This window comes from Corythoichthys intestinalis, chromosome 17 (assembly GCF_030265065.1).
Source record: "Corythoichthys intestinalis isolate RoL2023-P3 chromosome 17, ASM3026506v1, whole genome shotgun sequence".
NCBI classification, from domain to species: Eukaryota; Metazoa; Chordata; class Actinopteri; order Syngnathiformes; family Syngnathidae; genus Corythoichthys; species Corythoichthys intestinalis.
The window spans coordinates 36,185,038-36,210,518 of NC_080411.1; the positions used below are offsets into that span (position 1 = coordinate 36,185,038).

The 25,481-nt window shown below is 39.0% G+C and overlaps 1 protein-coding gene across 1 annotated transcript in view; it reads right to left on the reverse strand.

Moving 5' to 3' along the window:
- eng (endoglin) overlaps positions 1 to 25,481 on the reverse strand; it is a 141,162-nt gene that overhangs the window by 115,487 nt on the left and 194 nt on the right. The window contains exon 2 of the mRNA XM_057819773.1: positions 23,265 to 23,396. Coding sequence (XP_057675756.1) covers positions 23,265 to 23,310 — 46 coding nt within the window. The 5' untranslated portion in view covers positions 23,311 to 23,396. The remainder of the gene's footprint in view (positions 1 to 23,264; positions 23,397 to 25,481) is intronic.

Sequence of the window (25,481 nt, forward strand, 5' to 3'; positions counted from 1 at the left end):
TCTTATTTAACATCTATATGCTTCCGTTAGCTCAGATAATGGAACAGTATGACATCTCCTATCACGCCTATGCAGATGACACACAACTGTACATTTCTGTGTCCCCACATGATTATAGTCCCTTAGTCTCCCTGAGTAAATGCATTCATCAAATCAATGAATGGATGTGCCAGAATTTTCTCCAGTTAAATGTGGAGAAGACAGAGGTGATCATTTTTGGCCCAAAAAAGGAAAGGTCAAAGATAAGCAGCCAACTTAGCACAATGTCACTTACAGCTACAAATCAAGTCAGAAACCTTGGCGTAATTATTGACTCAGACCTAAAATTTGACTGCCATCTAAAGTCCGTCACTAAATCCGCTTATTACCACCTAAAAAATATAACCAGAATTAAGGGGCTTCTGACTCAACAAGACATGGAAAAACTTATGCATGCATTCATTTTCAGCAGATTGGACTACTGCAACGGTATATTTACAGGTCTTGATAAAAAATCAGTCAGGAAGCTGCAGCTAGTACAGAATGCTGCAGCCAGAGTCCTCACAAATACAAGGAAGCTGGACCACATTACACCGGTTTTGAAATCGCTACACTGGCTTCCAGTGAGTCAAAGGATAGACTATAAAATACTACTGCTCTCTACAAAACACTTAATGGCCTTGGACCAAAATACATGCTTGACTTGTTAGATTCCTATGAGACATCTAGACCCCTAAGGTCGTCTGGAACGGGTCTTCTGCATGTTCCATGAAAAAGAACCAAGCAGGGTGAGGCAGCATTTAGTTATTATGCTCCTCACCTCTGGAACAAGTTACCCGAACGTCTGAAGTATGCTCAAACTGTTAGCTCCTTTAAATCAGGGCTAAAAACACTTTTGTTTAGCACTGCATATCCATAACTGTCTATATATTTCAATCTACCTGCCTTCTATTCCTCTTGTGCTTATCTCCATTGCTGATTTCAATGATTATTAGTAGTAGTAGTTTTTGCTTTATTTTTATTTTTGTTTTATTTTTATTTATTTATTTTTATTCTGTGATTAAATGCGATCTTTTGTCTTGGTTTTTACGTTGTGTTGATTTAAATCTGATTTTTATGGTCTTCATGTGATGTAAAGCACTTTGAATTGCCTTGTCTTGAATTGTGCTATATAAATAAATTTGCCCTGCCTTGCCTTGCCTTATGTACCGCATGTTGAATGTATATATCCATCTTGTGTCTTATCTTTCCATTCCAACAATAATTTACAGAACAATATGGCATATTTTATAGATGTTTTGAATTGCGATTAATTGCGATTAGTTACGCTTAATTAATTTTTAAGCTGTAATTAACTCGATTAAAAATTTTAATTGTTCGACACCCCTAATTATATATATACACACACATATATATATATATATATATATATATATATATATACATATATATATATATATTTTTTTTTATTAGTCTTTTATTTTTGCAATGATAATGTAATAGTGCATCTGTGTGTTTTTTTGTCAACTGACTGTTTTGTGAAACAGAATTTGGTATGCACGTAATTTCGGGGGGGGGGGGGGGGGGATAATGTAGCATAGTAAGTCGCAGCTCAGCCAGCGGCGGGGTCAGTCCTTCCCCACTCAATGCCGAGTGAACTGGAGTATATAAAAAATGCATGGGGAAAAATAAACCACAAAATTGGCACAGCATGGTACTCCAAGTCACATAGGCTGATCTCTATCACTTTTGTGACTTTTTGGACTCAAATTGTCGCCGCTTCCAGGAGAGCGAGACACACGACATGGCCGCCCCGAGAGGGTCCGCCTGTTTCAGCAAGTCACTCTCACACGGTACATTCAGCAACAGCATGGAAAACAAAATCACCACAATAGAACCAATCCTGTGTATCCAATGCAACTGCTTAGCAAAGCACAACACTTGGCCATGGCTAGTCGTCTGACATCTTGCCATTGTTGATTTTGAATCCATCTGCGCTATACTTCTGCTTCCAAGGATGCCCTGCGTGTACTGTCACAGCCTAGAGCATCACAGCTCCACGCTGTGACGCTGCACATAAAGTAGCAAAAGCGCACCTGGTCCGGTTGGATTCACAAGCGAAGCAGGGTGCACTTAAAGCGGACTGAGACTTTTGACGATTTTTGAGTTCAGTTGGTAGGGAATGAGAGATCGGATGCACGTTTACATTTTCAAAACAAAGCGGACTATCTGAGAAAAAGAACTCTGGTCCGTTTAAAACAGACCAAACAATAGTTTGAAAGCGCCCTAAAACTTGACGAAGATGAACGCATAAAATATGACTAAGACGAATTAGTATTTTCTTCCAAAAGACCAAGACGAAAACAAAAATTAAAAGGGCTGCCAAAAACAACACTGCTCTGGATTTTTAATACATAAAATCCATTTTGCACCTCAGCTTCATTCCATATATGATTAAGTGTTTGCGCCTGGTAAAGTAATCACAACGAGGAAGGGGAGGAGCCAAAGGTTCTTTAGTTGTGGCGGGAAAGGCAAACGTCAAGGCCACAACACCCCATGCATATACTTACACCCACACACACCCCCAAAGCACCACACACACACCTATTGTCCCGGCGTTTCCGCAGCTGCAGATTGAGGCCTGACCATCCACAGGAAGGTAAACAAGCTCTTATCAGTACCCTGCAGGGGCATGCACTGTCCCTTGGCCTCTCACCCCTCTGCTTGCTACACACAACCATGCAAGCTTCCTGAGCATCTCGCTTCCTCAAGCACCTGAAATGCTATCCATTAAAAGCAACACGCCCGCACACACACCCCCACAAGATGGTGATTAGTGGTGTCAAAGTTTTGACAGCTTAAAAAGGCGAGCCAAACGGACGCTCTGGCCAAGCCGCGCTTGGAAAGGAAGCCAGGACGTAATCGCCGAGCCTGGAGACAGCCTGTCTTCACACTAGCTCTGTTTACACCTCGGGGAGCCATTCGTCCGTCGCCTCATCGTTGTCGGAAGCCGGCGCAACAGCAAGTGCGGCGGCAGCGTATGGAAGGTCTATGGCTCGCTTCCTCTGTGCTCGCTTTATGCCCGTAATGAGACGTTCCATATCGACGCAGGCACGTTTGCTTCTATGCTAGGTTTTGTCATGTCATAAACAAACATATCACGTTTATGTACACTCAGCCAGTCTGCTGTTTACCACGTTTCTGCAAATAAAGGACGGGGGTATTAATTTACTCCAGAAAGAGAAGGAATATATTTGCATTTGTAATACCAAACAGTTTCGTGATGTTTTTGTCAAGTGAAAATTCAATTTAAAGGGATGGTCTATTAATACTGATGCCAATATCACTATCACTATTCATAAAAAATGTCTGAATCGATCCCGTATCACCAGTCAGACATACAGTTTACAGGTAAAAGGCATATCAGCTATATGTGTGTGTAAATACTAAACCTCATCGGGTGCCATTGACAGCGATCCATTTAAAGATGCAACAATTATTCGATTAATAAATTAGTTGCCACCAAATTTGATAATCGATTTACGCTGGCAGCTATGAGCAGTCCTGTTTGGATCCTTGTTTGTGTGTATTGTGAGGCTGTGCGTTCGCCCCAGTGATTAGAGCAAGAAAGAGAGAGTTTGCTGCTGCTGCTTTTAGGTTGCTGAATCAATAATATTACAAAGTGTCAAGAGTTAGATTGTCTGTTGTGTTGTTAGATCCAGTGTGCGTCCCTCAGAGGTGAGTAAATGAAGCCATTTGTATTTTTTGTATTCTTTGCTGAAGAGACGTTACTAAGCAGGTTAGCAATCATGCTAATCAGTGTATTAAGTGTCCGTTTGTATTGTGTTTTGGTGAAGCATATTAGCACTTGAGTTATTGATAGAAAGTAAATTCTTCTCGTTTCTTTTTAAAAAGAAACCACACACATAAACCCATTCATATAACAGCTTAGTCTCCTTTCAACACAAACTGTAAATTGTCATACAAGAGAGTGTGCTTTGAAATTGGATTTGGATTTTGTTTATGAACAGCCATTTGATGAAGAAAACGTATTCATGACAGTCTGCCTCCTCATTCGATTTTGTTGTTGTGGTTGTTTTAAAGAAAATAAATGAGTCACTGACACAATTTATGTCAGTGCTTTGCCCACAAGATAAAAAATGTCAACCCGCAGCATTTTTTTAAATGAACAGTTTTGTCTTATTTGTGTACTGAGAAATTATTTTTATGTTTTATACTTAGATCCTTTATTAAAAACTTTAGCAAGTTTTACGCACTTAAAACAGTACAGTTGTAGACTACAGTTAAGTCTGTAGCAAAATATTTTTTAAGGAAATAGTCATCCATTTTGTCTTCATTGTCACTTACAACATGCCTTAAACAACTAAGTTAAATTGTGAAGGTAAGTGAAAACAGTGACAATCATCCAATTACCGTATTTTTCGGACTATAAGTCGCACCGGAGTATATGTCGCATTTTTCGGGGAAATTTACTTGATAAAATCCATACATTGGAACAGATATGTCATCTTGAAAGGCAATTTAAAATAAAAATACAATAGAGAACAACATGCTGAATAAGTGTATACGCTACGGCTCGGTCCTGACTATACAGCGAGCTAAACTCCCAAATGACGATGCTGGACATACATATAACTTGCTGACTTTATTTTGGCCGTCGTTATGACACCATCATTTAAAGAGTGAAACCCGAAATAAAAATAATTCAAATGAATTTCGTCCTCGATACCAAACAGGTTTGCATCATCAGATAAATGATAATTAGCTGCTATTACTAGCCTGGTGCTCCAGACTCACCGCTGTTCCAGCTATTGAGTCTGGCCACCATTAAGCGGATAAAATTTCCAGGGCGGAGCAAGCCACAGCAAACAGACAGCGGAGTGGACCAATCAGCGACGGGCGGGACGGGGGCCTTGCGCGCGGAAGTAAACATACGAGGAGAGCGGAGTTTATTCAAAATGGCTAGCGCGAGACAGACTTGTCAATGACTCGTGTCCATGTGTTTTTGGTCATTTAAAACTGATTTTAACGTGGATTGGAACATATTCTCAGCTCTCCTGTTCGCCATCTGTGTTGTTGTGGAGTCGACTTCCGACGCGGAAGAGTGACATTGCTCGTTAAGAACACGTCACGCAAATAAACAAATCTGATTTGTCGATTGATTTTGTACTGGCTCGAGAGGCCGTTAATGGGCTGGGTCCCAGACTATACTCTCAGTGTTTGGAAAAACACAGGGAGAACAGTCTGGCCGTGCCAGGCAATGCTATTACAGCAATGACACAAACGGTTAGCATGCGTTCGCGAGCATTAGCACATCATTCAAACACCCACACAACTGGCTCTGGCCTCTGTAGAGATATTTTACAAGCATAAACAATGAACGTAGATTCGCAACCGTGTTTTTCTCCCTCTCTCTCGCACACTCGCTCAGGCGCTGCGTAGCTGTCTGTCTTCTTCTGGCGTGTGAGCGCTCTTCTTCACATAAACAAGTGCGAGTGCACCCCCACTTGGGCATGAAAGTGCCACAAACTAAAAGTATGCATTTCAATATAAAAAAGTCAATGATAAAATTGAACACACGTTGCCAAAGGCAGAACACAAACGTTGCCATAGCTATTAAGAGTTATTCAGATAAATATTGCATAAAGAACATGCTAACAAGTTTACCAAACCATCAGTGTCACTCCAAAACACCAAAATAACATGTGAAATGATATAATAATGCGTTAATAATTTCACACATAAGTCGCTCCTGAGTATAAGTCGCACCCCCAGCCAAACTATGAAAAAACTGCGATTTATAGTCCGAAAAATACGGTAAACGTTTCATCATAATACTGATCGATTATAAAAAATAATCGTTAGCTGCCGCCGTAGATCCATTTTGAACAGCAAGCAATTGAATTTCGCAAGTTCCGTCAATCGCTCCACATAAAAAGTGTGTTTTCCTTTTCCTAGATGATGTGTTCGAAACGCCCCCAACCAATGGGTTCTTCCATCTCGCAACGAATTAGATGTTCATGTTGTGCATGTGCTTTGCATTTGACTTGAAAATGTGCTAATTTTGTTAACTCTTATGAGCCAAAATTGTGAAATGTCTGGTCTTTCTAGTAACATTTTTATCACGTAATTTTTCTGCAGCACCAAATTTACAGATTACCTAGTGCTGTGCAGATAAAAATGAACAGCTCGATACTTCATGCACCAGTGTCAGTTTATTTATTTTATTTGTTTCAACATTATTTTTCACCTGTTGGAAATTGGAATTTCCAAACTACAAGACGCTAGTTTTTCCCCACCCTCTGAATTAAACAACCATACGGCCAATTTAAGGATTTTTTCTTACAGCCTAACGAGCTTCATCCAGCCTTGCCGCAGGGCGCAAATGTTTCATTCATCCCTTTTGTGTTGAGCCGCTGCATCCATTTTGGAAAGCCCTGCCTCTGCATGGCCTTAAGAGCATGTTGGTATTCTTCTTTTTCATAATTATTGACTTCATTTTTAACACCAAACGTATCGAGGACAAAGCTCCATTTTTGGAGGGATGCTAGTAAAATGAAAAACAGTATTTTAAAAGACATGGAAAAACGTTTCAACGTCAACCTTTAGAAAATGTGGAGTAAATAGGATTCTTAGTTTACAATCGATCCTAATTGGAATTGCTAGTCGTCGATCCCTAACCTATACTGACATAGTAGCAATGTCATCATCGGAGTCAATAGTGAAAAACACTTCTTTGACAAATACAGTATATAAATACTAAAAACAAACAATCCAATTAAAAGAACTGAGTGGTAACTGAATACTCTTAATCCGCTGTGAGAACAAAACGTCTATCGATTGGGCTGGAAGCCTCTGGGTACCCCATAATATGATACAATTTGAGATACAAGGCTCACAATAACGATTACCCCATAATATGGCGATATAACAGTTATCGATACATGGTTCAGGAAATAATTCTACAATATTTTACTATACGATTAATGAACAGAATAACAAGCTGTTTTCATGAATTGAGTTGAGTTTATCTAGACCCCTGCGGTCCATAGGACGAACTACGCAAATGCTAGGGGTGTTGAAGCGTCCAAAAGGGTGTCAAGAAAAAATTTTTCAAATAATATTTGATGATAGCAGTATTAAAAAAAAGTAAACAAGACAATAAAACAAAAGAACAACAATACATATAGTGATAAGTCTTTGAATAATAATGAAATATTTTTTCTAATGCGCCTTCTGCCTGTTTCACTGTTCCCTGTGATGCGGTAATTTCACCACAGTCTCTAATCTCACACACCTACCCACTCCTACCCCCCCAGACCAGAGAGCTACCTGAAGGTGTTATTTTTATACAATCCTCTGCAATGGCGTACCGCATGCATGCTATTCTTAGACCGTGACGTCGCATCGTAAAGCGGAAGTAAAGCCGAAGTGGGACATTATAGACCCGCCCTCGCATAGAAACAACGTAATTTGTGCCACTTTTCTCTGGTAATCTTTCAAAAACGAACATGCCGATCACGCATTGCTTTTTTGGAACTTGTAGAAACGACTCTAGACATTACGACACTTGAAGGATGTTTTCTTCATACGTTTTCCGGAAACCAAAAAAAAAAAAAAATGTGAAGACCGAATCAACTTGCGAGTAGGCTGCTAAAGTTAGGCACTATTATGGTTATGTCATGTTGGTTTCACAAACAACAGCTATTTGACTAATATAATACAATGTAACATCCCACTTTCTTCTCTTTGTAGATGCTCTTCTGAAGTATTTTCCTTCCACCTCTGTACATCCCGGGCCATCGTTTACAGCCACCTTATCCACATCAGCACCAAGTGCAAGCCTGCCAAGTAAAGTACCTTCCCACACACAAACTGCCAGGGGGGAGAGAAACAAAGAAGGGGGGGGGCAAATATGTTGCCTAGGGCAGGGGTCCCCAACCGCCGGGCCGCGGACCGGTTTGGTATCTGGCCACAAACGAAATAATAATTTATTAACGACTGCATAATGGGCAAATTAACTTTGGCCTGTGCCCCTTAACACACCAATATCCCTGTCTACTCTAGATATAATACTACAGGATGGAATGTTGTCATAGAAATCCATTGATTGTACTGCTAGCAGTAGATCTTGTTTTGTATATCTATGTGCGCTTGTCCTCGATAATAATGTCTGACGTAGGGCGGGCGCATCACAATTGTTCCCGGAAATAATTAGCCCCCACACTAGAATGACTGAAAAACAGACATCTTTGGACAGGTTTTTTACAGGGAAAAGGGCACCTGACGAGCCAGAAGATGAGCCTACAACCTCGCAGAAAACAAAATCTATGCTACTTCCCAATCACTAAACCCATGATCTGGGAAGGAGTGGATTCGTGACCCGTTTGTGAATAAACCGAGTGATTAGAGCATGTCTGCGCAACAGGAGAATCAATTTGTGGAGATCGCAAATGACGGCGACCTTAAACGTACATTTGAGACAACAACTCTACCAAGGTTCTGGATTAAAGTCATTCCGGAATATCCTGACATCGCGAGGAGAGCATTGAAAACCGTGCTACAATTTCCAACATCGTATCTTTGTGAAGCCGGCTTCTCTCACTCTCCTATCACACTATGATGGGACCATCTTGTCTCAACAAAACAAGCTCAGGCCCCCCACTGATTCAGCGGGTGAGTTTTTTTTTCCCTGCACTTAACACAACAGGGCTAAAAAAAATTTAGTTTATATTTGCTGTATTTTTCCGCTATACATTGCCGGAGTTCTGACAAATTTTCCATGCGCATAACGTTGAAAATGGTCGCGAATGCAGTAATTCCAAAGTAAACACTACAAACTTTCTTTAAAGAAAGGAATATTGACTTACGTTTGCCAGGTTAGCTGCACACAACAACTGCACGCAGCTCTCTCACTTAACGACTTCGCCGCGTCGTTAAGCATAAATTTGCGCCATTTTCGTGTTGCACATCTATGTTTATGATGTAAATAGTTTTTTAGCACCGTTGGATAACATTGAGAGTCCAACTGAATATAAAAGGGCTTTTTCACCGCCACACAAGCTTTGGGAGCAAAATTTTATAAGGGTGCAAAATTTGACAGAACACCGGTCCGTGAAAAAAAAAATCCCAAATAATACCGGTTCGAGGTGCAAAAAAGTTTGTGGACCCCTGGCCTAGGGTACCAAATTGGTCAGGAAAGGCCCTGAGTTTATCACGACTAGACATCCAATCCATTTGAACAACTTCAAACGGACTGGACATGTATGGCATCAATGGCAACAAATGAGTCTCATTTTGGGCATTTATGGGTCACTTCCTGTGGATTTTGGGGCATTTATGGGTCACTTCCTTGTTTATTTTTGGGTTACAGAACAAGAAGTGGCCCGTGAATCTATGAATAGGCAGTGACTTAAACTCAAATGGAATTTGCAGTGTGGCAAATAAGTATTTAGTCAACCACCTGTAATTGTCAACATGGGTAAACCTCAACCATGAGAGACGGGGGGGGACAGAAAATCACATTATTTGATTTTTAAAGAATTTATTTCCAAATTAGAGTGGAAAATAAGTATTTGGTCACCTACAAACAAGCAAGATTTCTGGCTGTCAAAGAGGTCTAACTTCTTTCAACAAGGTCTAACAAGGTCGAACTAGGCTCCACTCGTTACCTGTATGAATGGAACCTGTTTTAACTAATTATCGGTATAAAAGACACCTGTACACAACCTCAGTCAGTCACACTCCAAACTCACTATGGCCAAGACCAAAGAGCTGTCGAAGGACACCAGAGACAAAATTGTAGACCTGCACCAGGCTGAGAAGACTGAATCTGCAATAGGTAAAACGCTTGGTGTAAAGAAATCAACTGAGGGGGAAATGATTAGAAAATGGAAGACATAAAAGATCACTGATAATCTCCCTCGATCTGGGGCTCCATGCAAGATCTCACCCCGTGGCGTCAAAATAATAACAAGAACGGTGAGCAAAAATCCCAGAACTACACAGGGGGACCTAGTGAATGACCTACAGAGAGCTGGGACCACAGTGATAAAGGCTACTATCAGTAACACAATGCGCCGCGAGGGACTCAAATCCTGCACTGCCAGAAGTGTCCCCCTGCTGAAGAAAGTACACATCCAGGCCAGTCTGCGGTTCGCTAGAGAGCATTTGGATGATCCAGAAGAGGACTGGTAGAATGTGTTATGGTCACTTTTGGTAGAAACACAGGTTCTCGTGTTTGGAGGAGAAAAATACTGAATTGCATCCGAAGAACACCATACCCACTGTGAAGCATGGGGGTGGAAACATCAAGCTTTGGGGCTGTTTTTCTGCAAAGGGACCAGGACGACTGATCTGTGTAAAGGAAAGAATGAATGGGGCCATGTATCGAGAGATTTTAAGTGAAAATCACCTTCCATCAGCAAGGGCATTGAAGATGAGACGTGGCTGGGTCTTTCAGCATGACATTGATCCCAAACACACAGCCATGGCAACAAAGGAGTGGCTTCGTAAGAAGCATTTCAAGGTCCTGGAGTGGCCTAGCCTGTCTCCAGATCTCAACCCCATCGAAAATCTGCGGAGGGAGTTGAAAGTCCGTGTTGCCCATTGACAGCTCCAAAACATCACTGTTCTATTGGAGATCTGCATGGAGGAATGGGCCAAAACACCAGAAACAGTGTGTGAAAACCTTGTGAAGAGTTACAGAAAACATTTGGCCTCCGTTATTGCCTACAAAGGGTACATAACAAAGTATTGAGATGAACTTTTGGTATTGACCAAATACTTATTTTCCACCATGATTTGCAAATAAATTCTTTAAAAATCAAGCATTGTGATTTTCTGTTTTTTTTCCCACATTCTGTCTCTCATGGTTGAAGTTTACCCATGTTGACAATTACAGGCCTCTCTAATATTTTCAAGTGGGAGAACTTGCACAAATAGTGGTTGACTAAATACTTATTTGCCCCACTGTACCTGTAAATGCCCTAAAATGATCATAAAGTGACCTTTAAATACCCACAAAACCCTAAAGACTGGCTGCCAATGGTCTGGTTTTGACTGAAAGAACGTTCATTCACCACTCCTAGTCTAAATGGATTGGGCGTCTAGCGTCATCAACAGCAATTGAGTTAACAGAGACACTACTCTAGTTGAATATTTTGGTAGCAACTTGTTGGTTCTTTATTTTATCTTATTTTTATTTTTTTTTAAATGGTGACACCTTTTTAAAACGACAGATCAATTCTTGGCAGGAGCATATCTATAACCTTTTGGGATCCAAAGTATCACGATATATCACCATTTCTATATTTTGTCACAATCCTAATATTGATTATGTCAACGAAAGAATGTTTGTCAAGGGTATACTGTATATTCAAGGCTATGCATGACTCTCTCTCTCGTACGACAAAAGATAGATTGTATAACATAATCAGTCATCTGTGTTTAAGATGAACACACAGACTAAATTAAAAGTTCCATTGCAATTAAGGGCAACTGAAAGCAGAGACAGCGACTGTTTCCAATTGCTGGAGATTAATGTAGCTCTGTAACCACCTATGCATCATCCGTAAGCAGCAAATATTATCTTGTCGTTTTGGCATTTTTGACTGATTCTTTCCAGCGAATATGGATGGCTCCCAAATTTGAAAGCAAGAGCACAACGAATGCCGTGATGTTTGAATAAAGATGCAAGCCAAGTGGAAACAACAAGGGGAAATGCACAGCGCTTACGAGACAAGCGAGGTTATCACTCTCAGATAGCTCGTTTAATACTCCCGCAAAACATTATGAGCTAATTAAAATGTTGCCGCAGTTAGGAGTTTGACTTCCAGTGATGAGGAAAAGTTGGAAATGTTAACGACGTCAAGGTTTCGGAATCAGCAGATTCCTAAACGGGTTTGTGAGGCAGCTATTAACTACACCGCTAACTCAAAGGCTACAAAGGTTTTAGTCAGTATCCAAGCAAAGTTTCAGGGGTCAAAAGGGCAAAGTTGAGGTTCAGATTACCGTTATTAGTAGTAATACACGAGTTGCTAGCATCTTGCAGAAGAGCTCGGCAATTCTTTTATGAGGGTTTAAAGGTTTGAATAGGACGTGTTTTGGGAGACTAAAACGTAACGAGCCTAATGCCAGTTTTGTCTGATGAGACAAGGACGACAGGAAAATGCGCTATAGTTTCTGTCACATGTTCACAATTTGTGGTATTTTATGCGTAGTTAGCCTGCATCTTAGCAGTGTATGGTTGTGTCACTCATGTGACGTGCTAGTGAGTGATTCTACCATCGAGCAGACAATGATACTAAACAGCCTTGTTATATCAAACTGACCTGGTGGCAACAGATATCCTGTATAACATGATGGGATTCTTGGGAAACTGTAAAAAAAAATGATGTTATCATATATAAAGTTATTAATTTCCAGTGTCACATTAAAATTGGAACTCAAATGGAACCACGGACAGAAAAACTTGTAGTTCTTAAAAGATAAATGTTTGTATGTGTTATAATAATTTGATATTCATTCCCTTCTTAATGTTTTCGTTTTTGTAAAATCTGAAAAATTAGTTTAACTATTAGGTCGTGAAGGAGATAGTACCTTTCCTCGTAGGCAACGTCTAACTGCATTATTCTAAAACACTTAATATAATCAATCAGGGAATAGTATCGTTTCTTGTATTTACTGTTTGACTGTTTATTACTGTTTATATTAATCCAATACACCCAATATAAAATAAACTATGGTATAAGTGCTATTTAAGGAAAACAAGCAGAACATAGGGCATAAAGATACATGACGCCTTCTTATGTCGGAAACCCAACGTGTGCGTCATGCAACTGACTGTGCAAGATTGACGCTGACAAGCCCACGTCTGCACCACCAACTCTTGCAATCCGTTCTCCTGGACAGTCCAGAACAAATGGCAGGACGCTCTGTCCCAACACAAGGAACACCAGCGAACACCTGATAACCAACTGATAACACAACTGACAAGACTCCAAGAGCCCCTTTGACGCCGAGGTGGCAAAATCTACATCCCTCGTTGCCCTGACAACAGTAACTCCCGTATCCTCCTGTCCAATCCACAAACAGACAATAATCCTAAACACACCCTTCTTCCTGTCCACAGCCCGCCACGCGAGAGCCTTCAAAAGAGTGAATATTTAACTTATCGTGGTCATTTTTCTCGGGAACCTTTTTGGTGACCTTGCCTCCCCGCTTGAGTCTGTTTCGCCTTGCTGTTTGATCGTTGTCGACTTGAATAAATTGTTAACTTGTTTTCGGTGAGCCTTCTTTAAACCTTTCAAAATTGAATCAGTACAAAGGGTTAAGACTAAGGTGAACACGCAGAGTTTGGCCTTTTGGCTGGGATGTCAGGGTCCCACCAGCCCGGGTCATTGGAGCTGCGCCAGCGCGGGTCCGGCGGGATTGTTGTTGATGACGCAATGCACTCTGGGCAGTGACGTCACTGTGCTGCGCTGCCATACTTCCACAGTGTCACTCGTGAGCTACATACTGTAATTATTTCATCGGTTCTGCCCTTCCAATTTGAACCCGAGCGGAAAAGTGATGAGCAGGACAGTGCTGTCAATATTTCACAAAACGAGCAGCTAAACCAATTAATGAAGGTCTTCAGCGGGATTCGATCCTGCGTTTCCAGTGAAACAGACGATCGCATAGACCACAGGACTTTCGCTTGACATTAGAGTCATGATTTTCCTTATAAAGTAATCCAACCCACATACGTTGCCTACCTGTGCGGTAAAACCTGAAAGGGAAATGTGACATATTTATGTCACACTGCTGTTGCCATAGTGTGCACTTCCTGTGGGTGTGGTATTACAGTATAAAAAGGAACCTCTGTTATGTCTCTGTGACATATATGCTGAGAAGCACACTGAATAAAGAAGTGTTGTTCCATTCAAGTCTCGGCCTTACATGTACTTAGATCAGGGAAGTACATAACAGGAAATGCAACTTATAATAAAGTGCAGCTGACCTGACCACGGAATTAGGAAATGCGGCTCAATTATAATAGCAAGCAGACAACAATAACATAGGGATTGCGTAAAATGGTTTATTGGACACACACAAACAAACAAAAAACATTGCGAAAAGGGAGACATAAAAAGGGTAGATCGGGATCAATATAAAAAAAAAACAACAACAACAACAAAAACAAGGGTGAGAGGCAGACAAACAAACAAAAACAGGGCAATTATCCAACTAGCAACGAAGGGATTTACAAGCTGTCAAATGGCAGCAAGTCAATATCTCGGCAAGCCGCCTAGGATCGGTTTAAAGACACTACTGATGCAGGTACGACGTCAGGAACTAATCCCACAGCTTTAACAAAACAACCTGACCAGCAGCAGAATGTGACAAAATTCTGCCAGTCGTCATACTAGCTACGGTTGCGAGCTACCACAGCTATTCTCCCAGTCCAGCCCAATCGCCTCATCACCCCCAGCATGCATTGCGCACGTAAAACATGGCGTCCTCCTTTGGTCAAAACATGTACTAAATATTATAGTTGTTTTTAAATCAATGGCAATAATATATGTGTTTCCAATAACATATTTTAAGAAAAGAGAACAATTGTGGCTTATTAGAGCCTACAAGTAAGTCCGAGGTTTTTTTTTTTTGATAATTTTTTTTTTTTTTTTTTTTTTTTAATGCTTATGATGCAAGAAATGTGGGTATGGATGTATGTAGTAAATGTACCCTGATTTCTAGCAATCATACATATGAAAATGCATTTTTTGTGGCATTTGCAATTAATACATAAAAAAAAAAAAAAAAAAAAAAACACATTTGTTTTAATCGACTCAGGATTTTCTTTTTGCGTCAAACACATTGTCACACACAGCTATGTAGATGTGATAGAGATCTCAGGTCTATAAATACAGATTGAACAGTGTGGCACCTGAATCAACAGGAAAACTACCCGCCCAGTGCTTGAATCAAGAGGTTTACAAACACCTCATTGGGAATGAGGCTGTTCCTAACATCGCACAACTGTGTTTTTTTTTTTAATCTGATTTTAAAAATAATAAATAAATAACGATATATTTTATAGAGAACTTGTAAACCTGGGAGATATGCTTCAGATGCAAGTAATATCAATAGGATTTGCACATTCGATTTGTAGCAGTAAATTATTCAGAGAATAATGCAGATGTAGTAATTGAATTCTGTCATATGGAGCTAAGACCTCCAAGGTGGTTGATCCTTATCTGTTTCAGAATGAAATTCTATACCACTGAAGACAGTTTACAAATCATGGTATATAAAATATAACAAAACGACCCCATTTTGCTGCCACTGTGAAATTTAATATCAGGTAATTTTTTTCCTATTTTGACATCCAATCATATGGCTCTTTGCATCCTTCTGCTGTAAATTTAAATGATCTCGTCCTTAGTAGACGTCCAATCTATTTTAACTGTGAGCGAACGAATTTTCCTATCAAAAATCAAGATACGATGCATTTGTGTAATTATTTTATGATTAATCTGTTGGGTGAAGTAAAAGTGCTTATTTTCCCCAGCATAACATTATCCTCATTAATTCACGTCTTGAGTGAATGATTAAAGTTAAATTACTAAAGATAAGACTCAACTCTGACAATCAATGTGCTTGAGCCTCCAACGCCTTTCGCACACTTCAACTCATTGGTAGGTCAAAACGGCCCGTGACTTTGCAGTTGCACCCTCAATGTCCATCCAAATTTAAGTGCCAGTACTTATCCTGTGAGAGCCTCTGGGTCTGCCAGTGGGCAAAAACGGTCAAGAGATAACAGCGTGCATAATGCCAGGTCTTATCGGTGCAGACAGCAGGCATGTTGACATGGGGCACAAGTGGTCGCCATGCTGACGAGGCATTTATCTCAACGACAACTAATGAGCCGTTCAGGACAAACTGCGAATAAGAGCATTGGGCAAGAGACCACAATGAGGGTGAGACATTTTTTTGGAAGCAAAAATTTGATTTACGTTGTTTTCTGATTCTTCCCACTGTTTTTTATAGGAGATAATAACAACAAAATCAGAGAAAAGCTCACAATCCTTTGAGGGGCTCTCATTAAACTCAATAGCTGCCATCGATGGCGCTAGATGTCCAATTCATTTTTACTGGGAGGGGCGAATAAAAGTTCGCCCCTCCCATTCGCCGTCAATGGCAGTAAAACACGAGTCAATGAAAATAATGATTTATAATATATACACAGCAGTACCTCTAAATACAAATTTAATTCATTCCAGGACCTGGTTTGTGAATCGAAATGGCCGTAAATCGAGCGGGATTTTCTCCTAAAGATAGATTATAAATCCATGAATTTGTTCCAAAGCCCGAAAACTCGAGGTGTGCGAAATTTCCGAATTCTTTGATTTTTCATGATTCGGCCATGGAAGATTCGAGAACGATTCACAAACATCCAAATTCCGATTATTGAAATATGTCAAGTAAAGCGAAATTAAAACACAGTCAACATAGTCTTCGGGACGCAATGAGCAACGGACCAAGAGTAAACATCATGCTTGTTATTACCCAGGTAATGACAATGCTCAAGTCACGGCTATGGCTCAACTCATGCTGCTAGATTAAAAAAACAAGAATACCTGAGCTGCTGACAGCCGCTACAAACTACGTCCACACAATGCTACGGAAGATATCACATGTATAAAGAACTAGATGCGAAATGACAGACTCGACGGCGTTAGCAGCACATGTATAGAAAACTAGATGCGAAATGACAGACTTGCTGGCGTTAGTATACAGCCGCCACCTTAAAACAGTAGACTTCCCTGGAAGGCTGTTGTAGCAAACCTTCCAAGCGAACCTAATAACAGTTTTAAAACTTTAACATGTCGAAAGTAAACAGAAGAGAAATTATGTAATAACGGAAGCAATTTTAACAACTTTAACGGTTGATTCACATCATTAAATTAATTAAATGTAGTTTAAAGCTGCTGATACAGAATGGGGACTTGAGTATTTTATTTACTGTTATGAACTGTTAACTTGATACTGAAATAGTCGTTTATTTAAGCCTGAGAGGCTCTTTATACAATTTTTGTAACTAATGTACGAAACATTAAAAGCAGCTAATAGCTTGGGGGGGGGGGGGGGGGTCATCAATAATCGATTCATAAACGAATCGTAAGCTCTGAAGCATAATCGAATCGTTAGGTGCCCAAAGATTCCCACCTCTATCAAAAACTTACACTAATTCCTTCATAAACACTGCAAGTTCCAGTTCTGCGGGAAAACAACGAAATTGCGGCACTGTCATGAATCGCCCTATTTTAAGCATGATGTCATATGTCGAGACAAATGAGTCAAATTTTACGTCGTTTTATGTTTTAACTCGAAAGGATCGTATGTCAGTGCGATCGTATGTCGAGGTACCACTGTATATACAGTATATATGACGAAATTCCTTCATGTCATGACACTTGAGAATTTTTTTCACATCTATTTTTTCCAAGAAGAACTATAACAAATATCTATGAATTGAAATATTTCATTAGCCAGGCTAATGTCATAGCTCTCAGCTACGGTACATGTACATCAAATGCGTAGCTGATTACAGCTACTTACATCTCATAGTCCTTTTTTCTTTTCTTTTCTTTATTTGGCCATAATACATACTAGAGGTGTGCAAAATTTCCGATTCTTAGATTATTCGCGATTCGGCCGTGGAAGATTCGAGAACAATTCACAAACATCCAAATTCCGATTATTGAAATATGCCAAGTAAAGCGGAAGTACAACACACTCAGCGTGCCGCGTGGTCTTCGGGACGCAATGAGGAACGGAGCGACAGTAGCTAAACATCATGCTTCTCATTACCCAGCCCCTCGGGTAATGCAAATGCTCAACTCACGACTCTAGCTCAACTCATGCCACGAGATAAAAAAACACAACAACATAACTGACTGCTGCCGAAAAGCTGTTACAAAGTACATCCACATAATGTTACGGTAGATATCATTTATATAGGACTAGATGTAATATAGATTCGGTAGCATTAGCAGCACATCTACAGAAAGCTAGATGCGGGCGTTAGTAAACGGCCGCCACCTTAAAACAGTAGACTTCCCTGGAAGGCTGTTGTAGCGAACCTTCCAAGCGAACCTAATAACAGTTTTAAAACTTTAACATGTCGAAAGTAGACAAAAGGGAAATTATGGAATAACAGGAGCTATTTTAACAACTTTAACGGTTGATTCACAACATTAAATTAATTGAATGTAGTTTAAAGCTGCTGATACAGAATGGGGACTGGAGCGTTTTATTTACTGTTATTTTTGTATATTTGTTTACTATTATATGTTAACTTGATACTGAAATTGTAGTTTGGTTTAGCCTGAGAGTATTTTTGAACAATTTTGGAACTAATGTACAAAACATTTTTAAAAAAATAAAGGGAAAAAAAAAAAAGAAGAAGAAAAAAAAGGAGGGGAGTGCATCAATAATGGTTTTATAATCGAATCGGAGCCTCTGAATCGTAATCGTAATCGAATCGTTAGGTGCCCAAAGATTCCCAGTGCTAACACATACTACGTTACCACAAAAATAATAGTCGTCCGTTATGGACCCTCGTCCATTAACAACTGAATACTTCAAAATACTCATCTGAATATCAGCAACGAACAAATGCGTGTATTTTGGGCCACTAATGTACAGTAGTTTTTGTTTTGTTTTTTTTACTGAAAGCCACGGTGTGGCAGAAATTACAATTACATTTTTTTATGATTCTCATGGACCACAAAAATCTAGCAATTAATTTCCTTCAGATTTATTTAATATTCCATTTGTGTTTCTGAGCTATTAAAATATTTATTACATTGAAGGTTTTTCTTTCTTTCTCTAAAGAAATGGTAGGTTTACAAAAATTTTGTCAACAGGTGCAGTAAGTATTCATATTAGTGATTGTTCATCAGGGGGAAAAAAAGCTGATTGTTTTAAGAGAGGAAAAGCAAGGCAGGCAGAAATGGATTGTTATTTGGGAGGGACATAACAGTGAGAGAGATTGAAATCGGTCTGGGCCAGCGACAAGTGGTCGCGTCTGTCTCCCTGCCACCCAGTCTGACGGCCGCCCGGGGCTGGCTCACGCCGCATTAAAACACAGGAAGTGGTCTGTTTTGACTCGCCACGCCGCTTTTTCGGCCTCCTTTCGTCTGAGAAAACTCTCGTGTCTCATCATCACGTCTTAAATTTCTACTCTAATAATAATTTTTTAAAAATTAAAAAACAGCTCCATATGCAATCTAGTTGTGTTATATTCATCAAAAGAAGAACCCTCTACATCCCATATGTCTTATGATTACTGTTATCTCTCTCTATATGATCTATTTCAGTTTTAACCACCCCTCCCTTTTTCTCTAGGCGCTGGGCTAATCTGCTTTTGTACTTTTCTTTCAACCCGTGGAGGGATACTCCAGGGTAGGAACAACCACAGCAGGAGGTCCAAGTGGTTTAAATGGGATGTTAGCAAAAGTACAATAACACATTTTATAGCACTTCCCACCCAATGAAATGCTACTCAGTTGGACTCAATAAACCATATTTTTAGCATAAATTTCTCAGTTAGGTATACACAGAACTTTGTAAATGTTACATTGACAGCATCAAGATTCAAGAAGAAGATTTAACTGAATGGAATGTCTTGATGCAGTCAATTCAAAATGGAGCATATGATTTGTGGGCAATCAAAACATGGCTAGCTTGCGTTCAGAAGAAAAGTTATACAGTGGTACCTCTGCATACGAAGTTAATTCCTTCCAGGACCTTGTTTATAAGTCGAAATGGTCGTATGTTGAGCAGGATTTTCCCATAAGAATACATTATAATTCCAAAAATTCGTTCCACAGCCTGAAAACCTATACTAAATCCTTAACAAATGCTGCTGGTACCATTGCAAACAGCAATTACACTGAGCAAAACACATAAATTATTAATTACAACCGGAATAATAATATTATTAATAATAATAATAACAATACCTGTAATAATTTAACGAATCGGGTTCTAATGTGGCGGATGTGTTTTGCGTTTTGTACCTGAACGCACCGCGTGGCTGACTAGACAGAGTGAGAGAGGACTTTTTACTTCCCCTTTTCATAGCTGCGGCGGACAGTAGGAATGTTGTGTTGAACAAGTTCTGGAATAAATGATTACGAACCTGACGAAACAGGCGATTTTTGGGCGATGTTACCACAATAATAATTGTCACCTTAACTTATAAAAGACTGGCAAACGGAGATCAGAAGAGGACCGTCAAGACATTCAATGACCGTATTGTCGAGCCAGTTTACGGACACGCACACCACACTCATATTTTTCTATCATTTCCATCTTCATTTCTATGGTTTTCCTTTTTTTCACCAGCTGCACTTACAGTCTTGGAACCCATGTTGATTTCTCTCACAAGAAAATCTGCCGTGCGTCCATCTCGCGGGAAAACAAATAAACTGCGGCCCTGTCATAAATCGTAGTATTTCGAGCATGTCGTTGGATGAAGAAACAAATGGCGAGTCAAATTTTACGTCGGATGTCGAAAAGATTGTGTGTCGAAGCGATCGTATGTCGAGGTACCACTGTAATTTGTTCAATGAAAATGAAAAATTAAAAGAGGGAAAGTCCTTCAGTTATTTTTTTTCTTCTAGATATTACACAAAATTGTGTTTTAACATGAAAATTTATCATAATTGATAATTTAATATATTTGTTGCCAGTTGTATGTTTTGTGGTAAAGAATTAAAAGAATATTTCTAAATATTTACAGCAATACTTACCATTAGGTGCTGGGCGATGCAACGATGTATAAATCGACAAAATAATAGTAAATACTTCAAATTCCACTATCAACAATTTAAAAAGTAGATTACAGAAATCAGCTGTACTCAAAATCTAAAGCAATAAAACTTCTTGATCTATGAAGCGAAACAGGCACTAGATTTCCCTACACCAGCAAACCAGGTGTGTCATATATCACCACAAAACACAAATATACAACTCAAATGTCCTTCTTTAAACAATTGCCTATTTTATTATTTTAAAAACTGACTGAAATTAGTAAATATATTTCAACAAACTGCTAATGATTTGGGTTTGCTGAAAAATTACTTGAGTGAAAATAAATTAAAGGTACATACTTTCTTTTTTAAGGTTTGAAAAGAGTGAGTTACAAAACCGAACTGGCATAGCTTAGCTGGGACGTGATAGGTTGAGAGACCCTACCTAAAACCCCCAGAATGCTTTGCAGCCTGGGCTTGGACATTTCTTCTGGATTTTTTTTTAACTGAAGGTAGTATAGTACAGTGGTACCTCTACTTAAGAACGTCTCAACATACAGAATTTTCTGGTTAAGACATGCTTCAATGGAAAAATACTGCCTCTTGTTAAGAAAGAAATTTCAGGATACGAAAGGCAAGAATTCAGTATGGCTGGTACTCGCAGCTCCCAGAGTTTACTGAACGTAACACACTAAGAGCTGCTCTGCCATTGGCTATTGCATCGCATACCTGGAATCCAATGGGCCAAAAGGGACCTCTACTGCATATGTATGTGTATGTCACAGCGTCTTCTTCGTTCGCTTCCCATGTTTCGACATCTTTAATGAGTGTATTAACTTTTATTCTTTATTCTTGGTTTTCTTACATTATGCACAACTCTGATTTTACATTTACTGTTCAATAATCTAATTGTAACATGTATTTGTTACATGTTTTGATGTATTTTTATGCATTATAAAATATTTATGTCTAAATTTTGGGGGGCTTGGAATGGATTAGGGCATTTACATGGAAACGCGTCTACCGTATTTTTTAGACTATAAGTCGCACCTGAGTATAAGTTGCACAGCCATAAAATGCCCAACGAAGAGGGAAAAAAAACATATATAAGTCGCACTGGAGGCAATTTAAAATAAAAATACAATAGAGAACAACATGCTGAACAGTATGATAATGTTACATGATGCATGAACAACGAAATGCGAACCTGGCCGGTATGTTCACATAACATAGCTATTAAGAGTCAGTCAGATAACTATAGCATAAAGAACATGCTAACAAGTTTACCAAACCATCAGTGTCACTCCAAAACACCAAAATAATATGTGAAATTATATAATAATGTGTTAATAATTTCACACATAATTCGCTCCAGAGTATAAATCCTCCAGCCAAACTATGAAAAAAAAAAAAACTTATTGTCCAAAAAATACGGGTATATAGAATTTTCAAGTTAAAGAACTACTTTCAGAACCAATGAATTTCATAAGTAGAGACACAACTGTAGAGTAGAGTAGAGTAGAGTACAGTAGAGTAGAGTAGAGTACAGTACAGTACAGTACAGTACAGTACAGTATTAAAAGTAGTGCTGCAACGATTAATCGATTAACTCGAGTAATTTGATTAGAAAAAAGCTTCGAATCAAATTTTGCTGCTTCGAGTATTTGTTTAATTAGAGTGCCGTTGTCATGGTTTGTTTTGAAACTATTTGCATTTAGTTACACTGCTATAGTGGCAGCAGTGAATATGATAGAATTCATTTCAAATGGCTGAATTCAGCTGCTCCCTGTTTAGACCAACATAAGGTAAGTTGTTGTTTGAGCCAATATTTTTTTCATGCATTCGTAATTTAGTTTATAGGTTTTTTTGTGGGAATGTTTGTTTGAACGATTTGTTAAAATCATTGTTTAAAAAAAAAAAAACTTCAGCATTTTACAGCATTTAGGCTAGCGGACTTTTGCTATGCAAGTTAGCCAATTGTTCCTTTGTTGTACTTGGATCCTCATTTATTTAATTTTTTTTTTTTATACCGTTTGGGGCTAAGATCAGGTATTTTAATTTATTTTTAAATGAAAGTGCAAATCTGCAGTTTGAAGAAACACTCTGGAATTTTATTTTGTATTCGCATTTAATGCTCTTTTGAAAGTGCAATCTTAACAAGCCTTTGTTTAAATCTCCTAAAATTCATTCTGCAATGCATTAAATGTTCCTAATCGGATTACTTGATTATTCTAACTTTGATAGATTAATCGACTACTGAAATAAAGCTGCAGCCGTCATTAAAAGTAAAGGAGTGACTTAAACCCAAGGCTTTGTTCCCACACTGTATTTAAAGCTACAGTCGCTGACTACCATGAACATGATTGATGGGATTTTGTGTGCTGGTACTTTAAATATATTGCAGATAAATAGAACAACAATATATTTTGATGAAGGTAGGGCATGAATCAAATGACTCACCTGACACAACTACAACAAGGCAGAGAAGAGAGCTTAACGATTCCATGTTGGACTCCAGTTCTCGTTTCGGTGGGTTTGGAGGCAGGATATGGGGAATCTCCTGGAACTGGATGCTTACTCGAGGTTCAGCGCCTGGAAAAGAGGGGTCAATATGGAAATTTTATAGGGGAAAGTAAAAAAAAAACCTAATTATAGGATTTATTAACACATTTGCTGCTATTGACGGCACAAGACATACAACCTATTTTAAATGGGAGGGCTGGTAGTAATCATTCACTGTCGTTGCAAGGTGGTTTTGTCAGAATTGGGTGATATGGTCTAATCCAGTGGTTCTTAACCTTGCTAAAGTTACCGAACCCCATGAGTTACACACGTGCATTAACCAAACCCTTTGGAATAAGACTTTTTTTTTTTTTTCTAATTAAAAATCAATATATCTAAGCTAGCAAGCTAAAATGAGTGAATTTCCATTTAGGCCAATTTTTTTTTTTTTTTTATCTTTGTGCCTGCAGCATTATTAGACAACAAAACAAAGACTGGCCCAATGCGCATATCTGAGAAATTTTCATTCAAATTTGCAGAAATATATTGTTCAACATTAAACCTGATTGATTGCATTAACCTTGACCGTGCAGTTTTTGTCATGTTTGCATCTCAAATTATATCAAATTCAATGAAAAACCCTGCACAAAATGATCATCAAATTTGTACACAGAGTCATTATGATAAAAACCTAACATGAATCTTCTCACAAATCCAATATGTGAATTTCCAACAAATAATTTAGCCTTTTAATTTGCTTTTTCAGATTGGAAAATGAAATTAAACTCGATTTATTTCATAGTTTCAATTTTTGTTTTCATGTGGACATTCTCATTCCATCACATCCTTGCCTCACATACTATTTTCATGATATAAAATGTGACGCTTTTTTTTTTTTTTTTTTAATGTAAACGTGGTGCACGCTCCCCATAGGTCTGTTGTCTGTCAACCTTCCACTGAGCAAACCAGTTTCTCCTCCCATCAGAAAGAGGACTGGCAGTTGAAAGAATTGGAATAAAGCCTGTAAACTGGGGACAAACCAGTCCAAAACCTGCTCTCAAACGCCACTTTGCCTCGATTTAGTCAGCATCGATAATAGGGCCCTGCGTCTCTTAACCTTCACCGAACCCCTTGGATTTGATCGAACCCAGATTAAGAACAACTGGTCTAATCAAAAAAATCTCAGATATTTTTCACCAAAAATATTTTTGCGCTCTACATTTTTAAAGAGACAATAACAACAAAAGGCAGAAAGCTTATAACAAGTTTAAGCCATTCTAGGGCACTCTTTCAATCACTCCCGGTCTAAACGGATTGGACGTTTCGTACCATCAACTGTTCTGAGAAGAGCATTCACTGTCAGTACTCCAAGTTTAAATGACTTTAAATGAACCAGCAACACCGGTACCAAAACACAACAAATTCAGCAAAGTTCTCCTGGATTTGTTGTGTTTTGTTCGTGGTTTTGCTGGAACAGACACAAGTACAGTACTCGCTTGCAGATAGCAGTTGAAAAAGCGTGGATATCAGGATTTTTCACAATCACCTGACATCTTCTCCCCTGCTTCCTTGATGCACAATCGGAAACTGCGGGGTTATCGTCTGGGCTCTGTACTGGGAATATTTCAGGAAACGCTTATACGCAACACTTTTAGCTTTAAATAAGATCACAATGAGGGATCAGATAAGGTGCAGAGCCTGACTCCCCCTTATGTGATTCAACGTTGGAGGCGTGGAGGAAAAGCCTGGAGAAAACTCTTTCTTCAACTAAAACTCTTACAAAACGCAAAAGTGGTATTCAAGGATTAAGTGTGGTAGGTGTTGAAATCCCTGCTAGGAAATCCAACATATGCTGGTTTCTGAACCAGCAAGATCAGTACCAAAACACAAAATATTCAGGAGAACTTTGCTGCATTAGTTGTGTTTTGGTAGTGCTTAGTACAGAAACCATCATCATATGCTGGATTTAGCAGTGTTAGCATCAAAATATTCCAAAAGGATCTTATTTAGTAACAATGCGCGTTGATATAAAATAAAATGGGCTTTGAGAAAAGCGGAAACTAGAAAGTTAACACTGGAGGTGACACTGGAATTAGTGAAAGTGGCGTTCAAACTGTCAATACAACTAGCCCCAAAAAAAGGCTAATATGAACAAATATCAAAAGCACTCGAAAA